The sequence below is a fragment of the Xyrauchen texanus genome, chromosome 22 (genome assembly GCF_025860055.1).
Source record: "Xyrauchen texanus isolate HMW12.3.18 chromosome 22, RBS_HiC_50CHRs, whole genome shotgun sequence".
Lineage (NCBI taxonomy): Eukaryota > Metazoa > Chordata > Actinopteri > Cypriniformes > Catostomidae > Xyrauchen > Xyrauchen texanus.
In genome coordinates, this window is record NC_068297.1 from 30,468,501 (window position 1) to 30,488,428 (window position 19,928).

The 19,928-nt window shown below is 40.4% G+C and overlaps 1 protein-coding gene across 2 annotated transcripts in view; it reads right to left on the bottom strand.

Moving 5' to 3' along the window:
• Window positions 1–9,198: 9,198 nt before the first annotated feature.
• Window positions 9,199–19,928, bottom strand: part of LOC127662188 (methylmalonate-semialdehyde dehydrogenase [acylating], mitochondrial) — a 29,886-nt gene continuing 19,156 nt past the window's right edge. For both annotated transcript variants that reach the window (XM_052153277.1, XM_052153278.1), the window contains 7 exons: window positions 19,383–19,685; window positions 19,115–19,236; window positions 18,290–18,479; window positions 14,179–14,360; window positions 13,822–14,001; window positions 11,584–11,682; window positions 9,199–9,730 (listed from right to left, as the gene is read on the bottom strand). In XM_052153277.1, coding sequence (XP_052009237.1) covers window positions 9,626–9,730; window positions 11,584–11,682; window positions 13,822–14,001; window positions 14,179–14,360; window positions 18,290–18,479; window positions 19,115–19,236; window positions 19,383–19,685 — 1,181 coding nt within the window. In that variant the 3' untranslated portion in view covers window positions 9,199–9,625. The remainder of the gene's footprint in view (window positions 9,731–11,583; window positions 11,683–13,821; window positions 14,002–14,178; window positions 14,361–18,289; window positions 18,480–19,114; window positions 19,237–19,382; window positions 19,686–19,928) is intronic.

Genomic DNA, 19,928 nt, shown 5'->3' on the forward strand with positions numbered 1-19,928 from the left:
AAATGCAGTAATTTCATGCATGATAACGTTAATAAAAGTTTGAAGAAGAGAAAGTCTCCTTGGCGTGATCATGATTTGATCGTCCTCGCACTTTACACATGCGCAGAAAGCGTGTATAGCGCTCTTGCACATGCAATAAGTTTTAAACACATTATGGCTTTAAAAAACACTTATTTTTGCTCTATTACTCACACTGCGTAACTAGCATAACTGTTAAGATATCTAAACACTTTTACTCATTTCAAAAACAATACATTTTACATTTACACACTTATAGCTTGCATGGTAGCTCACCTCATAGACTGTTGGACTTTGGATCCTGAAGACAAAGGCTTGAGCCCAGCCAAGCACGCAAGCTGACACTTGAGAAGAAAGTGTCATAGAAGGGATACGAAATGAAGTGGTTGCTTTAGAAAATGTGCTTTTCATGTCGCATTTGCTTTTATAACACTGCTGGTTATGTTTAGGTGTTGGTCTGTGTAAGGATTTCTGTTTGTGTTCACAAATGTGTTCACTTTGAAAGCTGTACCAGACAATGGGATGTCTTCTTGGTTCCAAAAACAAACTTAGTGGATCCCAGAAAACTTGTAGGCCTAGATATATATAGTGAGACCAAATTAAATCTTATTCAGGAAGTTCCCAATCTCTGGTGGTCGCTGCAGGTTTTCACTCCCTAGGTATTTATTTGCACCGTTCTGTGTTTGTTATGCTTGTGGTGGCTCTTCCCCTTCAACTCCATACGAGGCAGTCTCCTGTCTCGCTGTGGATGGTGCTCAGCACTCTTTCCAAGATTCTTGCCTTCCAGCAGACAGTTCCTCTAATCCTTTTGTTACCCATGGACCACTGCTGGGAAATGGACTCAAGATGGCGCCGAGTATGGCTGCTGCGTTGCGAGCTCCGTTACAACACTGCGGTTTATTGTTTGTTTTGTTTACAGTTCTTTGTTTTTTTGTCTTGGATGTTGTCTGCCTTATTGTTTACTTACAGACAAACGCTTTTGGACATTAGTTCTACAATCACACATCGAAAACCGGACTTCAAATTCCTTAATGCCGACCCGCTGTTTACAAACACGCCGGGCGGAGCCCTTTGTCTGTGCTGCTCGGCCGCGAAACGCAGAAGGAAAAGAGGAAAACGAGCCGGCGTTCTCATCAGAGTAAGACGCCGTGCAAATCGACCCCGCTACCCAGTATACTACTGGCAAATGTTCAGTCTCTGGACAACAAACTCTGCGAGCTGAGAGCGCGGATCTCTTTCCAACGAGAGACGAGGGACTGCTGCGCTATGTGCCTTACAGAAACCTGGCTGTCCACGGAGATTCCAGACTCGCCATCGAAATCACGGGCTTTTCCGTGCACCGAGCGGACAGAGCTGAAAGACCTCTCTGGTAAAAGCAGAGGTGGTGGTGTATGTTTTATGATCAACAAATCATGGTGTGATCAGAGGAACGCACATTTCATCAAGTCTTTTGCTCTCCTGATCTGGAATATCTCATGCTTCTGTGTCGACCATTCTGGCTGCCGAGGGAATTCACAGCGGTTATCATCACAGCTGTGTACATCCCCCGCAAGTTTCGACACAGACCGGGCACTCAGGGAACTGTATGGGTGTATAAGTGAGCAGGAAACCGCAGCACCCTGAGGCTGGCGCTCATTGTTGCCGGGACTTTAACAAAGCCAACTTCAAAGCAATCGCCCCAAAATACCACCAACACATAAAGTTCAACACACGAGGGGACCGGGTTTTGGATCATTGTTACTCTCCCTTCCGGAAGGCTACAAATCCCTCCCCGCCCCCATTTGGCAAATCGGACCATTCTTCCGTTCTGCTTCTGCCCGCTTACAGGCAGAAACTGAAACAGGAAGCACCCACCCTCAGAACGATCCAGTGCTGGTCGGACCAATCAGACTCTGCGCTACAAGACTGTTTTGATCACGCTGACTGGGAGATGTTCCGTCCGCTTCTGATGATCGACTATCGAGGTTTACGCTGACAGCGTAACGTGTTTCATCAGGAAGTGCGTAGAGGACGCTTGTTCCGACCAAAACTATACGGATATACCCCAACCAGAAACCATGGGTTAACGGCGATGTTCGGCTGCACTCACCGCGCTGACCTCCGCTTTAATTCTCCTAACACGGAGGAGCGTGAACAAGCCAGTTATGCCCTCCGTGAACACTATCAGTGCAGCTAAACGCCAGTACAGGCACAAGCTTGAAGGCCAGTTCAACACCACTGACTCTAGAAGTATGTGGCAGGGAATTAACACAATCACGGACTACAAGCGGAATAAAGTCTCCGCCATGAACACCGCTGCATCTCTCCCGGATCGAACTTAATACATTTTATGCTCGCTTTGAGGACAGTAACACCGCCCTCGCGAGAGAGCACTCGCTGCTGACGCTACAGAGGTTGATTCACTCTCCGCCTCTGTTGTGGATGTAACCCGATCATTCCGACGGGTGAACATCCGTGAAGCCGCGGGTCCAGACGGCATTCCGGCCGCGCCATCAGAGCGTGCGCGAATCAACTGGCTGGTGTTTTTACGGACATTTTCAATCTGTCCCTCTCCCTGTCTGTAGTCCCCACATGCTTCAAAACATCAACCATTGTGCCTGTACCGAAGCAAGCTATAATCACATGCTTAAATGACTGGCGTCCTGTTGCTCTGACCCCCATCATCAGCAAATGCTTCGAGAGGTTAATCAGAGATCACATCTGCTCTGTTCTGCCCCCTCTTTGGACCCATTGCAGTTTGCCTACCGCAACAACCGCTCCACTGATGATGCCATTGCATCTACAATACACACTGCTCTCTCCCACCTGGAAAAAGGAACACATATGTGAGAATGCTGTTTGTAGACTACAGCTCAGCATTCAACACCATAGTGCCCTCCAAGCTTGATGAGAAACTCCGGCTCTGGGCTTAAACAGCTCGCTGTGCAGCTGGATCCTGGATTTCCTGTCAGGCAGACGCCAGGTGGTTAGAATGGGCAGCAACACCTCCTCATCACTGACCCTCAACACTGGAGCCCTCGCAGGGCTGTGTTCTCAGCCCACTCCTGTATTCCCTGTACACACATGACTGTGTGGCAACACATAGCTCCAATGCCATCATTAAGTTTGCTGACGATACGACGGTGGTAGGTCTGATCACTGACAATGATGAAAGAGCCTACAGAGAGGAGGTGCACACTCTGACACGCTGGTGTCAGGAGCACAACCTCTCCCTCAACGCCAGTAAAACCAAGGAGCTTGTTGTGGACTTCAGGAAGAAAGACGGAGAACACAGCCCCATCACCATCAATGGAGCACCGTGGAGAGAGTCAGCAGCTTCAAGTTCCTCGGTGTCCACATTACTGAGGAACTCACATGGTCCGGCCCACACTGAGGCCGAGTAGAAGAAGGCTCACCAGCCTCTTCTTCCTGAGACGGCTGAGGAAGTTTGGAATGAACCACCACATCCTCACACGGTTCTACACCAGCACTGTAGAGAGCATCCTGACTGGCTGCATCACCGCCTGGTACGGCAATAGCACCGCAGTACAACTGCAAAGCCCTGCAAAGGGTGGTGCGAACTGCCAGGAACATCATCGGAGGTGAGCTTCCTCCCTCCAGGACATATACACCAGGCGTGTGTGAAAAAGCTCGGAGGATCATCAGAGACTCCAGTCACCCAAGTCATGGGCTGTTCTCACTGCTACCATCAGGCAGGCGGTATCGCGAGCATCAGGACCCGCACCAGCCGACTACATGATAGCTTTTTCCCCAAGCAATCAGACTGTTGAACTCTTGATCTATCAGGATCAATAATTAGCACTGCACTTTATTAATCTATAATCTCACACTGGACTGTCAACATATTCTCCTCAATACAACTGCTATATATATATATATACACATATATATTTCATATACTCCCACTTATTGTATTGTATTGTATATTCTGTTCTATATTCTGCATTGTATATAATTATTGTGTTGTGTAAGTATGTGTACATCTGATTTGTAAATTGTTTTGTGTAAGTATGTGTACATTTGATATGTAAATTGTTTTGTGTAAGTATGTTGTTTATTGTAATTGGTATATGTCTCGTCACTGTCATGACTGCTATGTTGCTCGGAACTGCACACAAGAATTTCACCTACTGTTGCACTTGTGTACATGGTAGTGTGACAATAAAGTGATTTGATTTGATTGATTTGAAATGCAAATGTGGGAGATTGTAATTGTGGATACACTGTAATTGTGGTGCTGTACACATTATTACCATACACTGCCCCCAGTGGCCGGAGCAGGAAGTGTATGCCCATTGAGGGATGCCAAAAGCAATTGTAAAGAGAGTTGTTTAGCTGTAAATTATGAAATACAGTTAAGAGGAATGCTTATTTTATTAACTCCAAACCCCAACCCTAAACCTAACCATCAGTGGAGTAAAAATTTATTATTTACGGGAAAATTAAACCTCAGAATCGTGCACGTCACTGATTATGCAAATGCTATTACCTCCTGTTATCAATGCAGGACAAGAACCCAGAATGTGGACCGGATGTCACTGAGTCCTGGAGGTGGTGGATCACATGAACTGCACTGTTTGTCCTCCCATTGGTTGTTGCTGCTCAATTGCATAAAGGGAAACTCTGCTCTACTTCATCGCATTTGCAGCAGTCTCAGTCGATCATATCTCTTCAAATCAGCAACTCTCTTTGAAAATAAATTACTTTCTGTTGTTTTGTCTCAGTACATCGATGGCAGTGCTAACGCCCCTTTATACATGTGTGTACTGTATTTGTAGTACAAGGAGAAATAAATATTCGAAAAATATATTTCTAGGATTTCTGGTAGCTTTAAATATAGATGTGTGCATCCAGATTCATTGTTTCTCTTCTTACATTTCAATTTGTTACCCATTAACATTATTTGAAACCACTGAGAACATTCGAAATCTTCTAACTTAGTGTAGCTTGTGAAACAAGTCTAGTTGCATTCCTGCAAGTGTTTCCAACTGGGATTCTAAAGACTTAGGCAACCCACTCTTTTCGGTGTTAATGTGGGGGTGGCTTAAACATCTGCTGGCTTTGAAAACCTTTTTAGCTGCATAGAGGTACTAGGGTGAGTCAAAACCAGGAGTTGAAAGTAATAATAGGGCTCAACTGGCCATAGTGACATGCCCACCACAAGAAACATCTGCATGCTGGGTTTGAACATGACATTCAGCTTCACATGCACAACACACACATTGGCAGTTCTCTGTAGTACATCTGAAAACTTTTCCTGTGACATTTACATATTCCAATTATATTCAGGGTTGTTCACAAAAGTGTAGATGGACAGCATTTGTGGCATGCTGTCGATTACAACAGAAAATAAAAATTAATGGACAATGCATTTACATTGCCGGAGGGTTTGTAAAGCTTGTATTTTTGTTAAAACGTGATGAATTCTAAAAAAAACAATTGTTGGGCTTTAAAGTTCCCCAATTCATTCTTTTGAAGTGAGACTACTTTGTAGGTGAAGGAACAAATGGATACACTTAACTCCTGTGGATTGAGTTTGAAGAGCCCTTACCGATTTCACCACGGTGTCAAGTGAAAGTAACAAAGTTTACTAAAAAGCCCATTCTAAGGTAATAGGGATGCAGATGGAGATAAGGAACATTCTTCTATGTATGCCTGACACTTATGGGCACATACAGATTATGACATATAGACAGCAAGATAATATGTTTGGGCAAAAGATTGATCTTTTGATGCATGTTATTTATGAAGACAGTGTGGCAAACAGCCAATATACCTTTGCAATAATCAAATCTTGAACAACTGAATGCATTAAATGTCTTTTAGCGGCATGAATGGAAATATTGTTCCATAATTTTTAATATTTCTGAGGTGGAAAAATGTTCGTTTATAGAAATTAGAGATGTGGCTTTCAATTGACAAGTAGTGATGGGAAGATCGGATCATTTAACTGACTTGGATCTTTGAGTCTCATTCAGCAAAATGAACAAATCTTTATTCAAGTTATTTCGCTCATTCCAGCAGAATTAAAATGTTACATTTTCAATAGTCAAATCCCCCCAACACATCAACTTATGCAAACTTTGATTATAGTCCCAATAAGGAAAAAATTATAATGCAGCCAAGGACAAATGATGTGAAACAGAAATTATTAGTTGACCTCTGAGTTGAATCTTCTTGTCCAAGTCCTTTGTTATTTTGTCACTTGACAGATGTATACGCTCACATAACAAAAGAATGAACAACTCGGACCAGAAGACTTGAGAGGTGAACTAATCATTTCTGTTTCCTGTTGGAGCATTGCATAGCGTAACAACAGCTGTCACATGACAAAAGTACAAACGACTCAGACCAGAAGACTTGAGAGGTGAACTAGTCATTTCAGTTTCCTGTACAGCACCTATGGGGTTTTCACGTAACAAACGAACTGAGGTTGCGCAATGCACATGCGCAGCCAACACAAAACGAACGAATCACTCTCTGAGACTACTCGTTCTTGAGTCACATAAAAGATTCGTTTAAAATGAATGAATCATTCATGAACGATCCATCACTATTGACAAGTCACATTCAAATATTACACACACACACAGGTCTTTAATAGCAGAGCACAGCATAACAGTCAAACAATCTCAGCACAATTTGTAGTTGAATATCTAAATTATAGAAGCTTTTGGTCCTTTGATAAGTACTTCTGTTTTATTAGAGTTTAGCTGGAAAAACTAAAACTCTTTACTGCAATCCATACAATTTTATCTGGTCTAGGACAGATATAAAGCTTAACAGTGAACGCTAATGGCATGTTTCCAAATGATATCACCTAATGGGAGCGTTTACACAGAACAACAAAGGACCAAAGACTGAGCTTTGGGGCACGCTATACTTTTAACACACCATACCAGTGTTAGGGCGGACAGCTCATAATTTACATGCACACAAAGTAGTAGCAATCTGACAAATAGAATCTAAACAAGGCTATTAAATATAAGAACAGTGTAATAATTGCAATATTAAATGATTATATGCTATGCTGCCAGATTGCCAGACCGGCTTTTATTGAAAGTGCATTTCCGTTGTTTGTCACAAACTGGGAGACAATTCAAAATCATTATGTTTGATAACTGACAGAATGACAGCATGGGTCGCCTATGGCATCAAACAGTCAACAAAACTACAGTGCGGGCAATCTTACTCTATGTATGCGAAACCTGGTCGCTCAGAGTGGAGGATCTAAGGCATCTTCAGGTCTTCGACAATCAATGTTTGTGTTCGATCCCACAACAGAGTGTAAGCAAGACGAAGTCAGAAGGTGGGTTTTGGTACAGAGGATCAAGGTAGTTCACTCTCACAAGCCATCAAGATGCTTAGATGCTTGGACTTAGATGTTTAGGTCATGTATTTTGAATGCCTAACCACCGTTTACCACACCACATGCTCAACAATCAGCCACCATATGATTGGCGTAAGGTTTGTTGCAGTCAAAAATTGACCTGGCAATGGGAACTAAAGGCTACAACAAAGACTTTATGCATAGAAGGTGGTGTTCGTCTTCCATGATGGGGACCCTGGGACGTGCCCAGTAGATTGTTGGACACTCTAACGAAAATGGCGGTTAACCTGACTGAATTTTGTAGCGTGAATGTTGTCGTTGTTTGGCGGAGGTGCAAATGAGGTTAAGATTATTATGACGCTCAAGCAGTGAAAGCCACATGGAAGCTTTCAGGCTGATGCTGCTTTGCTTTCATATGGTACCCAGCTTGGACATGGACTTCGTAGTGTAGGTCCCCACAAATTTACGTTTTGCTTTCTTTCAAGTTAATCGGTCACAATAAATACCATGGTTGTATGGCAGTGAAGCATCAGTATAAAATACTGATGTATTGCTGTCTTTAATGATGATGACAGAAATCCTGTTCATTAGTGAAGTTGTAAAGAAAACACCAAAATAAACCCCAAAGATTAACAGCTTAAAATGAAAGAGCAGGAAGAAAATTAAGTGTATTCAATGGAATAAAAATAAATTCTGCAGAGCTGCTAAGAGTTAATATTGTACTGTAACAGGTATATCATCAACTTGGTTAAAACATGTTGTCTCTGCATTTTTCTTCACCCACATATGAAGCCAGCCCATCTCTCAGCTTAGTCAGCTTTTTCCAAGGCACCAGGGTGGCAGCAATCCAGGGTTGGACTCTAGCTTGCCATGCAAATTACAAAGCATTTTGAAGATTTACTCCATCTATGATTTGATGTTTAGCAGTCAGAACATTCTAGCTGCAAGACCAAGATCCATAGTGATTTATCTCAGATTTGCATCTTTGCTGTTCTGGTTCACCATAATTACTGGCATTTTGCAGAGGTCTGTTTTTCCAAACAGGATCCTCAAGGAATCACATCACATCTCATAATGAGCTTCATCATAAACATATGACCTCAGTAGCTGGTCCATATTGTTATATCCAATTGATCTTGGATTCCACATACAGATTTGATTCTGTTCTCATTATGATATAAAGACAATACTGCCAAAACAACTGCATGCCTATCCTCAGGGAGGTCCAGAATCAGGGTCTTTTAAATAAAGACATTGTCACAGCTTTGCATTACTATATGTGGCACTTGGGGACTGCTTTTATGAATGGTGTAGGCTTTCCTGTAAATAGATATAAAATAACATCACTGAAGTCGTGTTTTTAAAAAAAAAAATCACTGTTGAAGACCAGACAGTACCAAAACACACAATTGTAACAGTTAGTGAAACAATGTTATATGCTATACAGTAAAAAATACAAACAAAATCTTCACATTCCTGAAGGAAATTCTAGGGTGTTTTGGGTCATTGCTTTGCAGTTGCTTCGGTTTCCTGAGTGGTTGTTACCACATTGTCTTGCAGTTTATAAGGTGTTTTGTGTTATTACAAGGGCATTTCCCAATTGAAAAGAATAGCCAAAGTCTCTATGATGATGATGATGACCTGATCCCTAATTATGTCTCCTTCATTCAGTGTTATCTTTCAGTGGGTATTTTATTCCATAAGGTGAAAGTCTGATTATTTAGAAAACTAACAGCACATCTCTCATAAACAAGCTGCACAATTACAGGCATCATTCATGTCCATAGCTCAAATGGTGCAGGACAAGTTATGGGCCAAAATTTGATACTTTGATTTTTCTCAACCCCTGAGAAATAGCAATAGATATGCAAATTCATTTTATGGTTTATTGAGGTAAACATCCCAAAACATTCTTCTATTCAACCACAGTTGAGAAGTATACAGTTTCAACTGTTGTATATGAATACAGACATGTAAATATAACCAGAGGTAATGTAAGAAATGAATCATTCAGAAAAAGAGTTAATGCTCCATAAAGCTAGCTGGAGATATTGGAACTTGTAGCAGTCAAACTTTTTGCAAACTTAAGAGAACAACTTCACACGCCAAGCAAACATGGAAAAGCAAAATTCACATTTATAGATTTATTTCACTACATATTACAGCTTAGTTGTGAAAAGGTCAGTTTCATTTGAAAATTCCCAACTGTACAGTAGTTAAAACCTGTAGTTTTGAAGAGTTGGAGATCAGGACAGAATTTATACAGGTTATTCACACTTAACGTCCCATTGTTGGCATGGTAACAGCAGGAGATTTCAATGTAGCATCTTCTGCCTTCCACTGTGAAGTGATAGTTTTTATCTGTGTGTAGAACTGGATGCCCTGTGATGGAAGTAAATATTTAAAGACAAAGCAATAAATCAAGGTTTTTAGTCATTTTCTTGTTATTATCTTCCCAAAATCCCAATTACTTCACATGAGAAATGGCAGGTGGATGGCAACCTTATGCAGGCAGAAGGAATAAACCACCATTGAGCCATCAGTCATTGGTTTATTCATGACAAACTGAATAAACATGCGAAAGCTGACAAAACCTTGAACCAAAACAAATTTCTTGGCCAAACTCTGGAGACACACATTCTAAACCAAATGGACCTGACACAACCTGATTTTAAACTCTGGTGAGAACATTTGACATGGCCTTACAAGACTCAGTGTTTCATGCTTCATTGTTTCACTTAATCATATGCCTGAAATCAGAGTATCTTTGCTTCCATTTAAAATATCTCACCATAGGGTTGCCTCAAACTACTATTTTAAACCATTTTAAAACTGAATTTTCTCTTAATAGTAGGCTTTTCGTGATTATTAAAGTCGCCTGATCGTAGATATTTGATCTGATTATTCTGCACTTTAAATTCCAATCACATTTTATTGCTCAAATAAGGGAATTTTAAGAGAATATATAAATGCCATCAACGGCTCGTTTGTGTGTCATTCAGTTAAACTCCAAGCTGCAATGCAGATGTCAACCAGAGAAGCTCCTGTCTGGAAAAGCGCATGAAAATGCTTCAAGCAGTTATGCTCGCGCCAAACTCCCACGAAAATATAAACAAAAGAAATATAAACTTTGATAGTGAACGTAAAGCACTCAAGCTTCAAATTAATCGATTGTCTAAATGGCAAATATTCCTGGTCATAGCGTGTTCCTACACACAGTGACACAGAGGAGGATACAAACTCTTACTCCATTTCTGTGGAATTATAAAATAATGAAACTAAATCTCAAAGGTTTTGCTTAATGAGAAATAAGGACTTGTGAGTTTAATCAAAGATAATTAAAATAACATGCGAAAGTGAGAAAAATAGGACGGAAATATTTTAAATATGTAAAAATGACATCTTAAGGAGTATGAAGCAAACATGCACCTTAAGAAATATGACAATTTCTATGACAATTAAGCGTGAAAGCCCTAAAAAGACAATTAATCATCATAAATCGCAATTATTTATTTGACAATTAATCATCAGCCAAATTTCATAATCGTGACAGTCCTACTTAATAGGATATAAGCAAACTTCAGGCTATTTTGAGTAAAATGGGTTGGGTTTCTTTTCTTCACATTTTCACATCTTCACCAATGTTCTCCAAGACTTGTGCAAATTGAAAGCCATAAAAATACGGTTAATTTACGACCTACCTTTCACATACAACAACAAATATTTAACTCAAAATTACTGTGCTTCCTTTCTCTTGACATGATTGTACGAATGCGCACTCCATTACGCCGATCTTATGACAAGCTTCTTAAGACAATACATTTTGCAAAATAGAAATATAAATTCTTATCTGTCGACAATCTATTATCCATTTTAAAGTCACAGTAAAATGTAAGTTTTACACTGTTGAAAAACATTTCTCCAGTGTATTAAACAGCACACTGAATCTGGTAAAGCATCTGACATGGCAACCTTCCACATGAAACTATATCTTTCTTAGAAGCATAAAATATATGTGCTCCGATGCTTTGGGCAACTTGAGTTTGCACAAATTCCACTGTATCCGTGGCCAATCAATAGTGAAATTCTAAGTCAATTATTTTTATTGATTAGTTGTAGCAGCCCAAATATAAAATGTTGAAGTTTCTTAAATGAGCCTTGCATTTCAGTTTCTCCAATAAACCCATTCCATTCCACAGAGCAAAACATTCTAATATCGAGGAATGAACACTTACTTGCTTTCCATAGAAATTGGTGTCGCCCCTAAATGAGCCTCTGGAACCAGTGAATGAAAACATGGGCAGGGGGACAGGGATTGGTACATTAACTCCAATCTGTAAAAGGAGCAGTATGGTATATTAACATGAATATCAGAGGTCAGCAGCACTTGCACTCTTGAGCAGTCATGTTCACCTCATCTCACTTATCTGACACACTCACACCCTGATGACAGCAAAGATGACAACATAACCTGCAGACGCAAATGCATTTTTGTCTGCCACAGAAAGCCGTACGTTTTTCTTCACATTGCTAGACACCGCGTGGGAGAAACTTCTATACGTTAGCGCTTCACGTTAGTCTCTGTACTAAATGTATACATACAAATCTCACCATACCACTGCAGCGCTAACATTTTCAATTGTGTATTGAAGAAAACATGCCCACAGCTTTTTAATGGTATAAAATAGAGGTAGCAATTACAATGTCCAGGGACCGTTTAACAAACTTAATTTATAAAATTAGTTTTAACCTTTACAAGACAGCAAGGGAATGCTGGCTTGTCACAGCAGCCAGGTTTAACCTCTTTTTCTGAAAGTACGTCTTTGCTTAGAGAACGAGCTGCTGTTGGGCTTCTACAACTGTGTACGGAAAGGGCTGAACAACCAACTCATTCAGTAATGAGGCAGTCAGCACACAACTGAAAGCCACAATCATTTGTTTGTGTACTAGCTGAGAAAAGTAATCAATGCAGAGAATACTACAAACATTTTGTTTTTGAGGTTGGTGAGGCTGGAAACTGGCAGTGCGTCTTGAAATGTTTGAAACGTGGTTGCATAGGTGGTGCCTTTTGGCCAAAGGTGACTCGAGAGGGAGTGAAAGAGGGAGGTTCTTGTGTGTAGGGGTTTTGGAGGCCAGCTTAGCACATAGCCCGTGCCATGAACTTCAGCATGTTAACTGCTAACACACAGCATAGTTGCTCGCCAAGGGCAAACAAGCAGGGTAAAAGCGGCCCGCTACTGCGTAACCACCAGATCAACAGGTTGCAAGGAATCCCTTTTGAGTTAATTTCAGACTTTGAGCTTTACCGGCAAAATATTTCAGTGTTGTGCTGTTTTGATTAAAAAACACATTTTGGCTAGAAGCTATTTGGAGTCTTCATGTTTTGTGGTTGCAGCTGTATTTTCCTATGTTTTCAAAGCTTTAGCAAACAAGGTAAGTTTAAAATGGAAAAAAAAACATACATTTTGTAAGGGAGGGGTTGTGTCACTCTTCGCGTTATATACAGTATGGCAGCTGAAGAAGCAACACATGCATCTCAACCACAGTTGTCGGCTTTGGGTCGAGGAGTGGCGCCAAGAGACTTAACACATTTCATTTACATCACACTCTAATATTTACTCTAGACTAGAGGAGCGCCTGCAACTCTTCACCTACAATGCCTTGTCAAAAGCCTCCGTGACATATAAATATAAAGGTGCCTAATATGACACAATCGAAAAAGAACATGTCTACACCATCTATGATTAGGGAGTTTTCCACAGCCGTAGACTGACCGAGGTCTCCTAATGTCTGACTCTTGCATGCACGTCTCTCAGGTCACATGCATATGCATTCAACAGTGTTACATTGTGAGCTATGTAACCACATAAATATTGTGGAATAACTGTTAAGACTAGGGCTGCAACAATAAAATCATATAGTGATACATCATTATTCTTTCTCACGACATTGCATAAATATTTTTCCGTAATTTGTTTTATATGTGCATTCTCATTTCCTACAGTTTAATGAAGCAGCAATGCATGCATGCAAACTAGGGGTGTGTGAGATTAGTCGACTAAATGGTCCTGATAATTCTAGTTGACACTGGAATTACTAGTCTGTTAATATTTTTCCCCATTAAACTTTTCAACATTTTACACATTTACGTGGCTTATATATATATATATATATATATATATATATATATTTTTTTTATTTTTTTTTTTTATTTTTACAGAGGCTACACTTAATTTACTGTCATAGTAATGTTTTCACATTTTAAATATAAAATCACACATTTGGGTTCCATTCACATTGGCCTCAAATGCACGTTCAAGAAGAATACGTAACTAAATGTCAATAAAGTCAAAAGTTTTTTTTGTTATTTAATTTTCTGTAATGGATCCGTTCAAAAAAAAAGAATAGGTTCTGGTTCCAAACTCTGTGCAACAACCTCACAACATGTATATTAAAAATATACACCACCTCACCTGACCGACATCAACTTCATGGGAGTATTTACGTGCTGCGGCACCATTGGTGGTAAAGATGGCAGTTCCGTTGCCGTATGGGTTCTTATTGACTATTTTGATGGCATCATCCAAGCTGTCAGCCTCCAGGACCACCAAAACAGGCCCAAAGATCTCCTCCTGATAGCACTTCATTTCTGGCTGAAATAAAAAAATAAAAAATGAACAGGAATAAGACATGACCTGATGTTGCACTTTATGGACATAGCATGTTAAGGTAAGTGTATCGCTCATTGCATAGAATTACATTAAGACATTGCATATCAATTGGGATGAATGCTCCTACTCAGAAATGCAGGTTACCAAGACAGTTCTCACCGTGACATCACTAATTATGGTCGGACCAACAAAGTTCCCATTTTCAAAACCCTTGACCTTCACATTCCTGCCGTCAAGAAGCACCTTGGCGCCCTCATCCATTCCACTCTGAATAAGGCCGTTCACGCGGTCTCTGGCCTGTGGGGAGATGAGAGGTCCCACGTCAGCTCCAGGCTGGTCACCTGACAGATGAGAGCGGGAACAAGAGAAGGAAAGACTACATATGAGTGAGAAGTCAAGGAGTGAAATATCAAATATTTGATTTCATGATTTAAAAAAATAATAATTTGTAGATTATAAAAATGCATGTAAACTTTAATGCGTCTCACACATCCAATAGTCTCAGAGCGTGTTTACACCTGGTATTAAAGGGTTAGTTCACCCAAAAAAAAAAAATCTCATGATTTACTTACCTTTAAGCCATTCCAGATGTGTATGACATTCCTTCAGCAGAACCCAAGTGAAGATATTTAGAAGCAGATTTCAGATCAGAAAAAAAAAAAAAGCTTCCTACCAACAGTCGATGCATCAGTGCCATAAGCGTAATTGGGTGTTCACACAAGAAGTCGGAAGCGCAAACTTTGTATACAACAGAGTAACAAATGTCACACGAGAGTTAGTTCATTTCAAACACAAATAATTTGCTGGGCAGAAGCAATGATTTAAAATGTTTTTTATCGATTTGTTTCTTACAACGATCTATCGGTTTGCTTCACAAGACATTAATTGAACGACTGCAGTCATATGGATTACTTGTATGCTGCCTAAATATGGCTTTTGGACCATCAAACAATCAGCAGACTGATGGCACCCATTTACATGCAATGTGTGGACAAACGGAGCTGAAATCTGCTTATAAAAATCTTCACTTTGCTCTGCTGAAAAAGGAAAGTCATACACATCTGGGATGGCTTAAAGGCAAGTAAATGTAATGAGAGTATTTTCATTTTTGGGTGATCTAACCCTTTAAGATGTGTTCAGGAGATACATGCATCCACTGTGTCCACTTGTGTTCAGATTTTGAGGGGAGGGTCTCTGATTTCATTAAGACATCAATGATTACATCAATATGCTACTGCATAATAATTAACCACAAAAAAGTAATAAAAGAGAAAGTGTGCATAAAACCACCAGGCTGTTTTTCCCAGATTCAGTACATATTAAATTCAAGTACAAATGCAGATATCTTTGGCTAGAATTATTTGTTGTTTTAGAAGACTACCTGTATTAACCTGTGATTCAGATGTGTGTGCTTGTTGTCAGACACACTGAAGAAGTTTGGTGAAGAACCTGCGCATGTACTCGCTTTTTCAAATGTTCAGATCAGATGGTTATTTAATTTTAAAGCCGCTCGTAACCAGCAAAGTTTATACTTTTGTGTTAGAGCAGCAGTTGAATGACAGGTGAGGGGTGGCGCTTCGCTGCTGTCCGGGAAGCATTCCGGACGGATTAGCATTTACACCTCAAATGCTTAAATCACAATGCTTAAAGTTTTTGACCACATCTGTATGTGGTTTTTCTGATCCAATCACAAAATATTTTTCACCACGTTTGCACCTTTATTTAGTGCTGACCACCGAAATGCATCTCAATACCATGTTGTAAATGGGGTCTCAGCCTTCACGATCATGCCCACAGACCACAAACTGTCTGAAGCATAATGCACACAAATATGGTGACCACTTGCCAAAAATCACAATCGGATTGGTTGACTTTATGCAACTTCCAGGAGTCGGGGTGCACAGGTCTATTTTTTAATTGTTGGTCTATGTGACGCATAAATGGACGTCGTAGTCCATTATGCCGCATCTCGCTGTTTGTTCACTGTCGTGTACCATAAGCATTGCATTTTAAGAGAAACAAGTGTCAGTTCCCTTAAGAAACATATGTGATTGGTGTCTGGTGGGCATTACCCTAAACCAGTGTTATTATACAGGACCACAAACTAGCTTATTATGAAAATATGTATTTTTACACATCCCTACATTTTAGACATTCAAAAGTTTGGGGGCCTGTGTAGCTCAGCAAGTAAAGACGCTGACTACCACCCCTGGAGTTCGCGAGTTGGAATCCCAGGGCATGCTGAGTGACTCCAGCCAGGTCTCCTAGGCAACCAAATTGGCCCGGTTGCTAGGGAGGGTATATGGGGTAACCTCCTCATGGTCGGTATAATGTGGTTCTCGGTGGGGGGGCGTGGTGAGTTGTGCTTGGATGCCACTGTGGATGACGTGGATGTCTCCATGGTAACATGCTCAACAAGCCATGTGATAAGATGCGCTTATTGACGGTCTTAGATGCAGAGGCAACTGAGGTTTCTTTGTTTTGTTGCTTGTAATTAAATACAGGATAACATTTAATTTGACCCATTTTAATGGGTTGTAACCAAAGGGGATTGGCCATCACTGACAGATGTAATGCAAACACACATACAAATACATGCACATACTGAAGAGACAGCCAAACACACAGTTTTAGACACCCTGAGGCAATCTGTCCTCAAGGGTTGTTATGGGGTTTTAGAATAGCTGCTGCGGTTTAGCTTTTCTGCTTACAATTACAATTTTCATCTTCAAACATTTTTTTGTTTTAAATGTGAACTGCCCTTACTAATTTCTAGTCCCTTTATACCACAAAACGTGCTTCCGAGTTGCGGCATGAACAAGACAAATAGTGCATCTATCCTTTTGGTGAGCGGAACATACTATTGGGCAGCACAGGGAGAGGTGTGGTCATAAAGGCATGGGTGGTCTACGAGAAAGCAAAAAAGAAAGGGAAGAACACTACATAGTAAGGGACTGTGGGTAAAGGACTTCATTCAGTGAAGATTTTGGAAAATGTAATGCATGGTGAAAACTTAAGGCAACATTTGAGCAATAGGGGGAATTTGTGGTTTTGAGGAATACAACAAAATTAAGATAATTACATGAGTGTAGAAAAAGTGACTATATAGTTATAGATTATAAATATACTTATCCATTCAATACTGAAAAGTATCGATAAATAAGTTTAAATGGCACAAAATCAACTATTTTACCCAAAATGTGTGTGTGCCGTGTGTATTTAGGCTCATGACAGGATCACGCCGTTTCTCTTGCATCACCTGTATTGAAATCAGTTGCGAGTTGAGCGTCCTGTGCGCTGCGTGTGAGGAGCACTATTTGAATGATGCGCAGAGCTGCCGCCTATGTAGAGCATTCCAAATTGCTCTCTTATGAGGCATAATTTCAGTAAAGATGCTGCCATAGAAGACAGCTGCCTATGTAGGCAGTGATAGGGAGGGACCTCACTAGGTTTTGGAACAGACCCAATGGTTTCAGATAGGAATACTCCAATAGCTTTGAAGCATGAAAACCTCATTTTTGCAATACAGGCTTAACCGGAATATGGACCTTAAGACGTGGTCACATTAACCTTCGCACAGAGAAATTCCACAGGCAAAATAATGTAATCTCAATGGGAATGCGTGCTATTGTGAATTTCACGCAATGGACTTCTGGTGGCAAAGAATTTCCTCTCATGCCGTTCACGTGGAGTTAAAAGTTTGGTGAACTTTGAGAGGCGAATTCACAATGTAAGTTGCTTGGTTTGAAATGTGTGTGTGGGCAAGTGCTTTAAACACAGCTACACTGTACTGAATATTCACAATGGACAAGGATATTTTTTGGTGGGTTTCTTATTAAACTCTCACAGAGTTCTCACCTCAGAATTTGCACCTTTAGTCAGAAAATGTGATATAAACGATGAAGCATACAAAAGGGTCGTTTTTCACCTTCACTGAAAGCAAAATACTGTGCGAAGCAACAACCACACCCAAACGCATAATTATTATTATTTTTTAATTCTGACCAATGATGTTTCACTGTGGGTGGGTCTAAGTAGCACAAAACAAAAGAAACTAAAACTTAGAGATTGACCAATTGTATTTTTGTGTCACGCAATGTAGCTGTTAGTTTAAGAATAACACTGAAGAGTATCATGCCGTTTTGGGACACAGTGTAACACTTGATTTAACTCATCAGGCTCACTAGTTAAAAGCACTCCATGTTCTGAACTGGCTGCGGCCACCAGGGGCATGATTAAGAAACAATGGTACACAACAAAGCTTGAGTACCTGCATTGACACGGAGACTCTTTGCACGTTCAACCAGTTCAGGCAGCCAGTTTCGTGCCTCTCCTACAAGGATAGCAGTGGAGAGTGCCATGCATCTCTGACCTGCAGCTCCAAAAGCAGCACCAACAAGCTGGTTCAGTGTGTTCTCTTTGTTGGCATCAGGCATCACAACACCATGATTCTTTGCCCCCTGGTGGATAGAATGGGGTTTTCACCACAATCAAGTCTAGCGCTTATGCAATGAGTATAAATATGCAAGGTAACATTAAGGGCAGAAACTGCTCTACAAAACTAATAATATATTGGGGAGTGGACACAGTATCTTTTACAAGTTCATTTGCAAAAATGCGAAGATGTCCAATTACAAGCATTACATTTATTTTCTGTATTAATGGTTTACCGGCACTGAGAGATCAGGTGTGAAATGGTCTTTAATGGTGAGAAGGAAATACTGCAAGCTTATATTCCTGCAGTTTTCCATATTATTGAGACTGTCATACCAATTGTCAAGGTAACCTCAAATATCATTCCCAAGTCTTGAGTCTGATTAAAATTGCTTCAGAATTGTGCAAATTCTTTTGTAACCAAATGCTGCCACCAACTGGCCATTTTCACAGTTGTACAGAGATACCCTGCAAGTAATGCTAAAAAGGAACTTGAACATAGCATACCATATATGTATATGAGAAGTATATAATGTTCTGTAGAAGCGTTAGCTGGATAGTTGGCAAACCGTTTTAAAAACAAAACCCTAAATTCTAAGAAGTGATTGTCCTGTAATGTGATTTTCAGAGTGCATACTGTAAACGCATGTTGAAAACTAACCATGTTGCTCTGCACTCTCTTGCCATTTTTGGAGCCTCTCTCATAGATGTACTCGCCAGCCTGGTTGGAGCCTACGAAACTGATTGCTTTTATGGCAGGATGGTCACAGATGAAGTTCACAGCTAAAATGACAAAATTCAATTTTGTTATCTGCACTACGAATATGGGTTGTTACTTACCCCAAATGTGTCCGATATCAATTGTAAAGTACACAATTTCATGTTCTTCCATGAACACTGGTCACAGCCCTTCCAATTTCATTTCATACCGGCATGCTGTCCATGAATGACGTTTAATGTTCCGTCTGGAGCACCGGCATCCTGCAGCAGTTTTACCAGCATCATGGCACAGCCAGGGACTCTGTCTGAGGGTTTCAGCAGATAGGTATTGCCACACACCATGCCCATTGGGAACATCCACAGAGGAATCATGGCAGGGAAGTTGAAGGGGGTGATACCGGCACACACGCCAATGGGCAAGAGATATGTATATATGTCCATGTCTTTAGTGACAGAGGGGAGAGTCTCGCCCAGCATAAGGGATGTAATGCTGCATGTGTGCTCTACAACCTCTGCAAGAACAACAAACTTCTGTAAGAGTACATAATGCGAAAGTACACAGTTATGAGCTCCAAGATGAAAGACTGAATAAGCCATTCTATAATACGCATCTTAAAGTATAACATGCAAAGTTTCAACAATGTAAAAGTATAACATGCAATGTTTCAACAGTGTAAAAGCTGCATATCTTAAAACTGTATTTGCTTGCCTGCTAGGCTCCCATTTTAAGGGTTTTACTGTAAACATGTTTCCTA